A 12835-nucleotide genomic window follows, 5' to 3' on the forward strand; every position below is an offset into this window, starting at 1 on the left:
ACACCAAGGACCTGAACATGCCCACAACCCTTCCTGCCTCCTTCCGGTCATCTTCATCCCCCACAGGGCACATATTCTGATACCTTAGCAGGCTGGAGTTTGTCCTTCGCTCACATGACAACCTGACCTGCAGCTGCCCTCAGTTCAGAGCAAGTGAAGCTGCCGGGCTCAGCGGGATTGATACGGGACTGATTTCCAGTGGGGAAGGTCCATGTCACATCATCCCCAGCCTCTCTCTCGTGATGCCACCTCAGCCATGCTAAGCCCAGCAGACATTCAGCTGCTGTTTCAGCACCCTAGGAGGAGTGCAAAGAGGTGGCGCTGGCCCCATTTTGGCAGTCAGATGGTCCTCCTTTCTCCAGGGAGGAGCCATCCATGCAGTCAGCCTGGTGACTCAGCTATGAGGATGTAGGCGTAGAACTCCCTTTTTTGTACTTCTAGAAGTCCTACCATGTGTGCCAGACAGTGGGAGGCCCCTGGAGAATGACTCAGCAGTGTATGTGCAAAGAAGCTGAGTTCTGCACATGAGCCACCATGCCCAGCATGGAGCATTTAGTTGGACTTGCCCCATTCAGTGCGGCCCTTGCTGCTTGGAAACTGTTTCCCTCCAGCACTTATACCTCTGTTTACCCATGCAGCTCTGAACATAGGTGCCAGATGCCAGCCAGGACCTAAGGAGGAGCTAGCCAAGACCTCAGGAGGAGTTTGCCTCCTTAGTTGTCTTCCATCTGTCCTCTCCTAAACGTCCCCTCCGAGGGCTGACTCCACATCACACGTGGCCCTGTCACTAATAAAAACCCATGCATGTCCCTTGCATCATTAGACTCTGCCCTCTGCTTCCTTAGCAAAGAGCTGCTATAATTGTGCCAGGCAGGAGGGACAGAGGGCTGGCCAGAGCTAGTGGTCAGGGAGAAATGCTTCTGGATGGGTCAATGTGGCTGCACTGAGAAGCCCGCCCTTGGCCAACACCAAGTCATGATGAAGAGGCAGTTAAGATTTTCTTCCCAGCCAGTCACGGTGGCTCACGCCTGTAATCCCAACACTTTGAGAGGCCGAGGTGGGCAGATCACTTGAGATCAGGAGTTCGAGACCAGCCTGGCCATCATGGTGAAACCCCATCTCTAATAAAAATACAGAAATTAGCCGGGCGTGATGGCACGCCCCTGTAATCCCAGCTACTTGGGAGGCTGAGGCAGGAGAATCGCTTGGACTCAGGAAGCAGAGGTTGCAGTCAGCCAAGGTCACGCCACTGCACTCCAGCCTGGGTGAGAATGAGACTCCAAAAAAAAAAAAAAAAAAAAAAAAGATTTTCCTCCCACACCTTCACACAATGTCTCTGTTCCCTGTCGCCATCTCATTCTGCCTAGGAGGGCTGTAACAGAGAGAGGGATAGAGGACCCCATGGAGATGTGATCTCTGTTTCTATCATTCCTGAGAGGCCAGCACAAGAGGTGGGGCAAGCTTCCTCTCTCTGGACAGACAGGTCTTGGGAATCATTGGTCAGTGATTCTCTGATAGAGTGCAGCTAAGAATCACTCGGGGAGTGCGTTAAGAATACAGGTTTTTCAGGCTCCCTCCCTTTCCCAGGTCTAGCCCAAGGCATAGAAATCTGCATTTTGGGGAAGCATTCCAGGTGATCCTGATGTGGGTGATCCCAAGCCATAGTTTGAGAAACACTGGTCTAGACAACCCCTCCCCTAGGTTACAGATGGGGAAAGTGAGGTCCCGGGGCTGAAATGGCTTACTGGGGATCATACGGAATAAAGCCCAGAACCCAAGTGCCACCTTCTTTCCATGCCTGTCAACTCCCACACACAGAACCTGCCCAAGGGGCCCTGTGGCCCAGATTCTGTGATTCTCACTTTGTCAGGTCTCTTGTCCTGGCCTGGCCTTCCCCCTCACTGCCACCACTGTAAACTGGATGTGAAGACACGGAACGGGGTTTCTCCACAGGCCGAACACCTTCCTGCCTCCCTCCATCCTTCCCCCTCCACCTCCTACCACCAAGTAACTCTTCCTAAAACACAGACTTACTCCCTGCCCTGCCCCTCCAGGAGCAGGACAAAGTGGGAAAGGCCTGCCCTGCCCCTCCACACCGCCCCCGTTTGACCCAGCCTATCTCTCTGACCTTAGAGCCCGTGACTCCGCTGTAAACCCTTCTCCACATGCTTTCCTCGAACACCGCCTTGCTCTTTCTTGCTTCTGCTCATCATCACCTTAGCCAACAGCACCCCCTCACCACTCACCGAATCCTCCTTATCTTCTAAGGCCCAGGTGAAAGCCCTCCTCCTCCAGGAGGCCTTCCCTGACCATCTAGCCCTAGCACACTCGTCCTCCTTTGAGCACTCAGATCTCTGAAGCATTTGTTTATGATGTTATTATTACCTATTATGTTCTGCTTTGAATTGTGAGCTTTAAGTAATTCCCAGCTATGGACCACAGCCTACCCTTCTATTACCCACCCACTTAGCAATGTGCTGTGCACATAATAAGTACATAAGGGATGTTAGCAATAACGGAGCCGTGCAGTGCTAGGGCTGAGGGGACCTTGGCCTGTGGGTAGCTGGTTGGTCAGTTCAGTGACTTTTCTATGCATCTTGGGCTGGTGAAACTCCAAAGGCTGATCTATGCAAATTGGTGTCAGATCTTTCTCTGGACGGTGCTTCCACTGTAGTAATCAACTTCCCGCCTGTCCCCACCCACAGCCGTTGCATCCCGTGGCTTTAACTTTGGCCACATCACCGCTTGCTTAAAATGCCTCCTGTGCCAGTGAGTCAGTTCCACCCTTCTGCTACCAAAACAATCGATCTTGTGCGTCTTCTGCGGCTGTGCCCCAACAAGACATTATCAACATTCCCGCACTTGCCAGGGGACTCGGGTTTCTGGCCTGCCACATCTATTCCATCCAATGACCAATTTCTAATTCACTGCAACTCTCCAGCTAAGCTGATTTCCAGCTGCTTCTCTGGCAGGCCTGCCAGATGGGGCTAACATGCTCTTGGAGACCATCCCACAGAAAGCCCAGGCAACAAGCACACTGGTGCTCCTCTCGCTTCATTTAAGACAAGCGTCCCTCTTTCACTAAGGACTGACCAACACCTCTTCATCCATCGCTAGCTTACAATCACGGCAACAAGAAGTTAATTCTAGACATACTGACAGCTTAAGTTCTGGGACCTGAGCCAAACTTTCAGAAAGGAGCCCTTTCTTCTCTGTTTATTGTAGGATATGTGTCCTGCAAGGGAGAAAGTCTCTCTCCTGCCCAGGACCCTTGCAGTCTGGAGGTGGGGCAAGTGACCTCCAAATCTTGGAGGTTTGGTAGAAATCCTTGCAGGAATCTGAAGCCTGGAGGCTATGACTCACAGTCCAGTGCCTGGAGCAGGCTCTCCTGCCTGGAGAAAGTGCGGTATGCAACCCAAATTGAAGTGTTCTTAGGAGATGCCTTTGTACTCTCTTTCTACAATACGAGAACCGTGCTTCTGACGCCTCAAAATCACCTCCACAGAGCATGAAGTTTCTGTTTTTCTCATTAAATACAACCATTTCTATTTTATTTTAAGCAAAAAAGTATTTAAAATCTCTACTTACCAAAATAAGTCCACTTGGAACCTACAAAGAACAAAACACAGTAAGTAAGTACAATGGAACCAGATAAGTAATGGAAAACACTACAGATTTTGTTTTGATATGAGCGAAATTGAAAAGGAGGTCGATGCCCAGAAATTGAAACTTTTTCTTTTTCTTTTCTTTTTTTTTTTTTTTTTTAAGGTGGAGTGTCGCTCTTGTTGCCCAGGCTGGAGTGCAATGGTGTGATCTCAGCTCACTGCAACCTCTGCCTCCTGGGTTCAAGCGATTCTCCTGTCTCAGCCTCCTGAGTAGCTGGGATTACAGGCATGCGCCATCATGCCCGGTTAATTTTGTATTTTTAGTAGAGATGGGGCTTCTCCATGTTGGTCAGGCTGGTCTCAAACTCCCGACCTCAGGTGATCCGCCCGCCTTGGCCTCCCAAAGTGCTGGGATTACAGGCGTGAGCCACCGTGCCCGGCCAAATTGAAACTTTTTCTGAGTCTGCATCAGAACAACAGCTTCTCAGGGCAACTGTGCTCCAGTCAGCAGCACAGGCAGTGGCTTCATGCAGGGGCTCATGGAAGCAGGAGGAGGCTTCTTGAGCAGGTGCCTTCCAGACATCTTAGGGAAGCTAAACTTTATTATCTGAATAGGCAATAATTTCATGTGGCTCAAAACTCAAAAGCCATCAAACAGTATATACAGTAGAAGCTCTTCTTCCCACCCTACCTTCCCTGCTTCTATTAGACAAGGAGGTTAGCAGATGATTGGGAGCCCTTTCATGGCATGACTACACACACATATGCATTGATCTCCCTCTTCCTCCTCACACAAACATTGGCATACTGGAAATAGTGTCCTGTGTCTTGCTTTTTCCCACTTTACATTTGCTCTCTCTCTCTCTCTGTCTCTCTCTCTCTCTGTCTCTCTCTCCCTCCCACTTACTTTTTCTTTCTTTCTTTCTTCTTTCTTTCTTTCTTTCTTTCTTTCTTTCTTTCTTTCTTTCTTTCTTTCTTTCTTTCCTTCCTTCCTTCCTTCCTTCCTTCCTTCCTTCCTTCCTTCCTTTCTTCCTTTCTTTCTCTCTCTCTCTTCCTTTCTTCTTTTTCTTTTTCTTTCTCTCTTTCTCTTTCTTTTTGTGAGACAGGGTCTCACTCTGTCACTGGAGTGCAGTGGTGTGATCGCAGCTCACTGCAGCCTCAACCTCCTGGGCTAAAGCAATCCACCCACCTCAGCCTCCCTAGTAGCTGGGACTACAGGCACGCACCACCACGCCTGGCTAATTTTTGTATTTTTCACAGAGATGGAGTTTCACCATGTTGCCCAGGCTGATCTCAAACTCCTGGGCTCAAGCGATCTGCCCAACCCAGCCTCCCAAAGGACTGGGATTACAGGTGTGAGCCACAGCACCCAGCTGGGAAAAAGTTTCTCTTTGAGGAAGCTGCTACCCACATCTGAGTTAGAATTCCAGAGGTAGTAGGAATGTGTAGGCAAAGTTCTGCCAGAAATAGAACAAAAGTCACCCACTACCTCGCACTCCACACCCTTCATGCATAAAGGTTCTTCGTTCCTATGTCAAAAAGGTCTTTTTCACAAGTGCAGAGCTGTGCCCTTGTGACCCTGCCTGCTGGCCTTCCTCTTCATCTCTGAGGAAGGGACCCTGAGTAGAGACGCATCCCACTACTGTGTGTCTCAGGGGACTCATCCAATGAGGGGACTGTGCAACTCCTAAATCCCTGCCTCCCAACTTTTCCCAGGGTCTCCGTGGTTCTTGCCCCACAAGGGTACAGATGGAAAAGCATACCCTTGTGGGGAAGCACCTCACATCCCCTTTCTCTCATGGGAATTAGTTTGCAGTAAAACTTAACTGACAGGCAATCTGGTCACTTATCACTCCTGGCATTTCCTACTTAAGCAAATTGTGTTTTTTAAAAGTTAAAAAGTGAACTTGGCCATTTTTTTTTAAAGCTGGTTTAATCTCATATTATTTGTTATTCTGTTCCATTTCTTTGCCTCAGTGTTTGTAATTAATTTTGTTTTCGATTTTCAAATGTAATTGGTAATTTTTATCAAATTACACTTGCACATGCCATGAAAAGTCAGATGGTTCTACAAGGCTGTTGACATTCCCTAACCATGTACTGCTCCCTAGAGCAACCACTTTGGATCTTTTTAAAATGATTCTTTTGCTATTATCACCATATCTCTATATAACATGCTAATATTGTTTTCCATTCAGGCATTATTTATTGACATCCCACTCTGGAAGAGAAGAGTTTAGATCTCTTTCTTACACTCATAGCCCATCTCCTGCTTTTATAGGTGAGGAAATGGAAGTCCACCAAGGTGAAGTGTCCTGACCGATATCATATTCCCACTAGGGGGAGTCCCACCGCATTTACCATTAATTTAGCATTAGTGCCATGAACGTAGGGAATCTTCAAGTCTCCTCAATCTTTGGAGTAGTTAAGTGGAGGAGTCCAGACCCCCTGGAGTATCTGATGAGTATTATGGACCTCTCCCAGTAAAAATTTCCCTAAGCTGGCTGGGTACGGTGGCTCACGCCCGTAATCCCAGCACTTTGGAAGGCCGAGGCAGGCAGATCACCTGAGGTCAGGAGTTCGAGACCAGCCTGGCCAACATGGTGAAACCCTGTCTCTACTAAAAATACAAAAATTAGACAGGTGTGGTGGCGGGTGCCTGTAATCCCAGCTTCTCGGGAGGCTGAGGCAGGAGAATTGCTTGAACCCGGGAGGTGAAGGTTGCAGTGAGCTGAGATCATGCCATTGCACTCCAGCATGGGTGACAGAGCAAGACTCTGTCTCAAAAAAAAAAATTTCCCTAAGCTTAGACACATAAATTTTTATATCAAGTCATTTCAGAAGGTCCACAGACTCCCCCGAAACCAGCTATGGGTGCATTGAGAGGTGAGGGTCCTGAGATCAACTCCCTTGAATTAGTAATTGGATGAAGACATTCAGAACCATGGGGAAACCAAAATTGTATGTGACCCCCAAGTTTACTGCTCACCCCTTTGCTGAAATAACAATGAAAAAAAAAAAGAAAGAAAGCATTGCTTTCAAACCAAGCTATAGAACACATAAAACCTCTTCTGGACATTTTCCTTCAGTCTTTTGTGTGAGAGGTTCATTATTAAGATATAATCCCAGACCTTAGAGATATAATAAGCCAGATCATTATCTCTTAGCAGGCAGAAAAGTTGGAGGCCCAGGATGTAAAATTCCACAAATAACAGAGGAGTTCACCCTTACTTTCCCCTGAGGAGGCACAGGTCACTCCAGTGATCCTGGAGGCCACTAGAAACACATCTGTTGCCTGAGCACTGCTGCCTTGCCAGCAGTTTGCATTGCACCTGCTCACATTCAAATCATAGCCTTATACCCTACATCTTCTGCTACCCTCCCCAGGGCTTGCTAATCGAGGTTTTCCCCATTGTTGGAGTTCTCATCCTCAGATGAGGCCACAGCATCACACTCTGGAAAGCTCAGGGCTAAAAGTCATAGAGTGGACATCTGGGACTGTGAGGCCTCGGTGGTGACATAGGACTGGGGACTTGTTGAAAGGCAGCAGCCTCCAGGGCAACATTCCCTGCCCTCCTCTCTGTGAGTGAGTTGGCTTGGGACTCCAGACTTGGCGCTTTGGGTATAAATGGCAGTGTCTGGAGGGGCTCAGGAGCTGGAGGGCTGGGGAGAAGCGGCGTTGTAAGTGAGGATGGCGAGTCAAGGGGGTTCATCGGGTGAGGCTCAGGGCCCCAGCTCAGATCTGACCTCAGGAAGTCTCTCTAAAAGTGTGTGTATGTGTGCGTGTGTGTGTGTGTGCGCGCACGTGCACGAAAGTGTGCTTTATTCAGGAATTGCGCCCCCTGGTTCCCCACCTCTAGCTGTAAGAACAGAAGGCTTAAAAGGATTAAACTGATTCCACAGGCAAGGCTAGGCCAAGGCCTCGGTGGCATCCTGAGGGAGCAGGCCCTTCCTGGGGGGGAACTGTTTCCTTCCCAAGGAAGGTTATCTGTTCCATCTGGGAAACCTGGGAGGCTCAGCCTGAAACCTGTTAGAACCTGCAGACCCAGCTGGTACTGGGCAGGGAGGTTCTCCTGAAGGGAATTCCCAGAGAAAATGCTATTTACCAAGATCCATATCAGAAGTCCTGGGCCCTGCCTGCTTCCTATGCTGGGTGCTAGAACTTTCCCTGAGTAACCATCTCCTGGGTAGCCCAAGACTGCCTGGCTCTCCACCCCAGGTTTGGGCAGGGCAAGCTCCGCAGAATTCACTGAAATGCCCCCCAAAGCCACGGCAACTAAGAATTCCAACGGTTTCTCCAGAAGACACTTGACTTCACCTTATTATGCTCTCTCCTGGTTCCCTGACATTGTTCTTGAACATTCTCCAATGCTGGAAGTTTAAATGCGCCAGGCAGAGAGCAGATCACACTTTGACCCCATTACTCAGCTTAACTCCTCTCCACCCCCAACTTTGGGTTCATACTGACATTCTACACCTCAGTGATTTTTGCTTTGACCTGTCCTCTAAGGCAGTTAAAAACCCAAGGAAACTGCATGAGAATTTACAGAATAAAAGCTGTGTTCTACCCAGGGGTAGGCAGTCTCCTTCCTCAGAGTGAGGCGAAAGTGGAGTTTTGACTGCAAGCTTCCCCAATCCCAACTTGGAGAATTGGGAGAGGAGATAAGGAGGAGGGAAAGGGAGAGGGAAGAGGAAGAGCAGGGAAAGTAGGGAAGAAAGGAAGGGGAGGGAGGGAGGAGAACAGGGAAGGGCAGGAAAAGAGAGAGAAGGGAGGCGGAGCTGCCCCAGAGTGAGAGGAGCAACCAGCTATAGGAAAGAGGGCCAACTAATGGCTGTTTCTCTCTTTTGTCTTGGAGCAACTTAGGACTAAAGAGATTTCCAGAGAAACTTTGGTCTCAGTGCAACTTTTGTAAAAGGAGGATACATGTAAAGTTTGTGGTTTTAAAACTTGATTTTCACTTTTACATCGCTCCTTTCTCCCACCTACCTTCTGTTTCTCCCTGACCAGATGAGGGAGATAATATCAAGCATATCATGCCAGCTAGTTGATTGGAATTTAATTAAGAGTTATCCACAGCCTGGCTCCCCTGCCCTTCCCCATGGGCACCATGACCTCCAAGAGAGGAGGCTCAGAGCTTTTATGCTGCTGAGCAGGACACATTTCCCACCACCACTGCCTCGCCAGGAAGAATCTAATCTGAGCCAGTAAAATCACTTTCGGTCCAAAATCACTTTCTTATTCCAAAAGATTAATGAACCAGCCTTGGCTGTACACGTGTTAGCTCACTGGCCCCGCGTGAGCCCACAGTTCAGGTCCCCCCTGCCACCTCCTCCTGCCACTCCATGCAGCCTCCACCCAGTCCCTCAGCCTCCAGCCCTTTGGGATTTAGTATTCTAATTACAATCAGAAATACGCTGTGTGTGTGTGTGTGTGTGGTTGTGTGTGTGTGTGCACGCGCGTGCATGTGTGTGTGTACGTGCACACACATGTACATTCAGCATAGTAGAGCCCTCCTGGAGAAAAACAATGATTAAGAATGGGATGCATCATCCCTTTGACTTGTAGGTAAGACTTAATGGTAAAGATCCTCTCCTCCAAAGAAAAGCACTTACCACTGTCTGCGGGTTCTGCACAGGGGCACAGCGAAGCTTTCTCTGTGCTTACCCCAATCAGAATGCCACAGTCACCTCTCTACTTTCTAAACGTGGATCGGGGGAACATTGTTTTAAATCTTGGCTTTGCATCTCCTCCCTGGTGAGCAAGTTCCCAAGCCACATCTTCAGAGCTGGCGGTGCTCGGGAGTACACGCAAACATTTTAACACCAAATCTGCGCCAAGCGCCACTAGAAAGCAACGTGCTTCCCGCCCCAACCTCAGCAAAGGAAAACGGAGCATCCTTTCTTGAGAATGTACTATTTGGTACTACACCTTCCCTGCTCCCCCCAGCAATGATTTTACTTTATCATTGAAGAGCCTTCAGTCCAGCGGCGGCTGAGCGCTCAGGAGTGTTAGGAAAGAAGCAGGCGGAAACTTTACCGTTCACTGGGGCCGGGCTGGAAGGCTGTTCCTTTAAGATCACCAGCAGGATCACGGCCGCCGCGTGCAGGCTGCGCCGGGGCATCTTCGCCGGCTCCTGCGGGGCGGGCGCGGGCTGTCCCGGGGGCTCCCGGTGGCCGCTCACGCTCCAGCTGCACACCGGGACCGAGTGCGCGCAGCCCGGGTGCCGTGGCGAGTACGTCCGCCCTTCGCTCTCCAGGTTTCCCCGGGCAGCTTTTATGGAGCAACTCAACCCCAAACACTTGATGTCATCGTGCGGGGAGGGGGTGGGGGAGGAGAACGCCCTGCCCACCGGAGGGCTGGCGCCCCAGATCCTAGGTGAGTTGTAGCCTTGACTTCAGCAGCACTCTGCGGGTCCCCGGCGCTCCTCTGGGCCAGGGCTGACCCGGGAACCCAGTTCTCCGAGGAGCTGCTGGCAGGCGTGGGTGAGATCCGCCTGCCTCACATCCAGAAGGGTGCGTCTAGGGATTCCTTCAGCGGCATGCCCTTGGTCGGTCACTGGTCCTGTAACAGCCCAACAAGTTCACCTTGCCCGCTGCTTAGACAGAGCCCATTTATCAAGACGGGGGAGTTGCAATGGAGAAAGGAATTCACGCAGAGCTTGCTGTGCCGGAGACCAGAGGTTTTCGTTCGTTTGTTTGAGACAGAGTCTCGCTCTGTTGCCCAGGCTGGAGTGCAATGGCAATCTCGGCTCACTGCAACCTCCGCCTCCCGGGTTCAAGCGATTCTCCTGCCTCAGCCTCCCAAGTAGCTGGAATTACAGGCACATGCCACCATGCCCAGCTAATTTTTGTATTTTTAGTAGAGGTGGGGTTTTGCCAGTTTAAGGCTGTCCTTAAACTCCCGACCTCAAATGATTTACCTGCCTTGGCTTCCCAAAGTGCTGGGATTACAGGCGCCCACCACCACACCCGGCTAATTTTTCTATTTTTAGTAGAGACGGGGTTTCACCATGTTGGCCAGGCTGGTCTGGAACTCCTGACCTCAAGTGATCCACCTGCCTTGGCCTCCTAAAGTGCTGGGATTCCAGTACTCAAATCAGTCTCCCCAAGCATTCCGGGAGTTTGTTTGTTTGTTTGTTGAGACGGAGTCTCCCTCTGTCGCCCCGGGTTGGAGTGCAGGCATGATCTTGGCTCACTGCAACCTCTGCCTCGTGGGTTCAAGCGATTCTCCTGCCTCAGCCTCCTGAGTAGCTGGGATTACAGGCACGCACCACCACACCCAGCTAATTTTTGTATTTTTAGTAGAGACGGGGTTTCACCACTTTGGCCAGGCTGGTCTTGAACTCTTGATCTCGTGATCTGCCCAAAGTGCTGGGATTACAGGCGTTGAGCCACTGCACCCTGCCTCTGGGAGTTTTTAAAGATAATTTGGCGGGTAGGGGCTTGAGACTTGGGGAGTGCCGATTGGTCAGGTTGCAGATGGGATAACAGTGGGGTTGAAGTAACGTTTTCTTGCGGTCTTCTGTTCCTGGGTGGGATCGAAGAACTGATTGAGCCAGATCACACACAGTCTGAGTGGTGTCAGCTGATCCATCCAGTGCAGGGTCTGCAAAATAGGATGTTAGATTTTACAATAGTGATGTTATCCCCAGCAGCAATTTCGGAAGGTTCAGACTCTTGCAGCCTGACGTTGCAGGACCCCTAAACCATAATTTCTAATGTTGTAACTACTTGATTAGTCTTACAAAGGCAGACTGGTCCCCAGGCAAAAAGAGGCTCTTTTCTGGAAAGGGCTATTATTGATTTTGTTTCTGAGTCAAACCATAGAATCAATTCCTTTCTAAGGTTAGTTTGGCCTATGCCTAGGAATGAATAAGGACAGCATAAAGATTAGAAGAAAGACTGAGTCATTTAGGTCTGATCTTTGTCACTGCCATAATTTCCTCAGTTATAATTTTTGCAAAGGCTGTTTCAGCCCTACTCAGAATCCCCCAAGTATAGCGCCATTCGGGCAAAAGCCTCCTTCACACTTTGTTTTTTTTCTTCAGGTGCCTTCCTGGACTTAGCACAGGTTAAGGAACTGGACAAGACAGCTACATTCACATGAGTTTCTGCCAATTGTTCAGTGCATCCTGATTAGGTTCTTACCTTCCAAGTTTAGATGCAAAGAGATGAACTGAGAATAGGAGAACAGCACAGTGGGGTACACATGAAGAGCTTATTACAATTCCCCCTAGTAACGGGTAAGTAGATGGGGCTCATGCTGGTTCAATACATCATTCCGTCCTCACTAGGAAGCTGGGGGAGAAGGTACCTCTTTTGGGATGGCAGCAGAAGAAAGGGACTTACATTATTATTATTTTTTAAATTTTATTTTGTTATTATTATGCTTTAAGTTTTAGGGTACATGTGCACAATGTGCAGGTTTGTTACATATGTATACATGTGCCATGTTGGTGTGCTGCACCCATTAACTCGTTATTTAGCATTAGGTATATCTCCTAATGCTATCCCTCCCCCCTCCCCCCACCCCACAACAGGCCCCGGAGTGTGATGTTCCACTTCCTGTGTCTATGTGTTCTCATTGTTCAATTCCCACCTATGAGTGAGAACATGCGGTATTTGGTTTTTTGTCCTTGTGATAGTTTACTGAGAATGATGATTTCTAGTTTCATCCATGTCCCTACAAAGGACATGAACTCATCATTTTTTATGGCTGCATAGTATTCCATAGTGTATATGTGCCACATTTTCTTAATCCAGTCTATTGTTGTTGGACATTTGGGTTGGTTCCAAGTCTTTGCTATTGTGAATAGTGCCACAATAAACATACGTGTGCATGTGTCTTTATAGCAGCATGATTTATAGTCCTTCGGGTATATACCCAGTAATGGGATGGCTGGGTCAAATGGTATTTCTAGTTCTAGATCCCTGAGGAATTGCCACACTGACTTCCACAATGGTTGAACTAGTTTACAGTCCCACCAACCGTGTAAAAGTGTTCCTATTTCTCCACATCCTCTCCAGCACCTGTTGTTTCCTGACTTCTTAATGATCGCCATTCTAACTGGTGTGAGATGGTATCTCACTGTGGTTTTGATTTGCATTTCTCTGATGGCCAGTGATGATGAGCATTTTTTCATGTGTTTTTTGGCTGCATAAATGTCTTCTTTTGAGAAGTGTCTGTTCATGTCCTTTGCCCACTTTTTGATGGGGTTGTTTGTTTTTTT

The 12835-nt window shown here is 49.0% G+C and overlaps 1 protein-coding gene across 3 annotated transcripts in view; it reads right to left on the bottom strand.

Annotated features, from left to right (window-relative positions):
• The window catches only part of CA12 (carbonic anhydrase 12), a 61198-nt gene extending 51081 nt beyond the window's left edge, over positions 1 to 10117 (bottom strand). For 2 of the 3 annotated variants that reach the window (XM_003267084.4, XM_003267083.4), the window contains exons 1-2: positions 9643 to 10117; positions 3589 to 3609 (exon numbers count right to left, since the gene is read on the bottom strand). In XM_003267084.4, coding sequence (XP_003267132.1) covers positions 3589 to 3609; positions 9643 to 9727 — 106 coding nt within the window. In that variant the 5' untranslated portion in view covers positions 9728 to 10117. The remainder of the gene's footprint in view (positions 1 to 3588; positions 3610 to 9642) is intronic. The other variant, XM_003267082.4, reaches the window with a different exon arrangement.
• Between the last annotated feature and the right edge of the window lie 2718 nt (positions 10118 to 12835).

Source organism: Nomascus leucogenys, chromosome 6, assembly GCF_006542625.1.
Source record: "Nomascus leucogenys isolate Asia chromosome 6, Asia_NLE_v1, whole genome shotgun sequence".
Taxonomy (NCBI): domain Eukaryota; kingdom Metazoa; phylum Chordata; class Mammalia; order Primates; family Hylobatidae; genus Nomascus; species Nomascus leucogenys.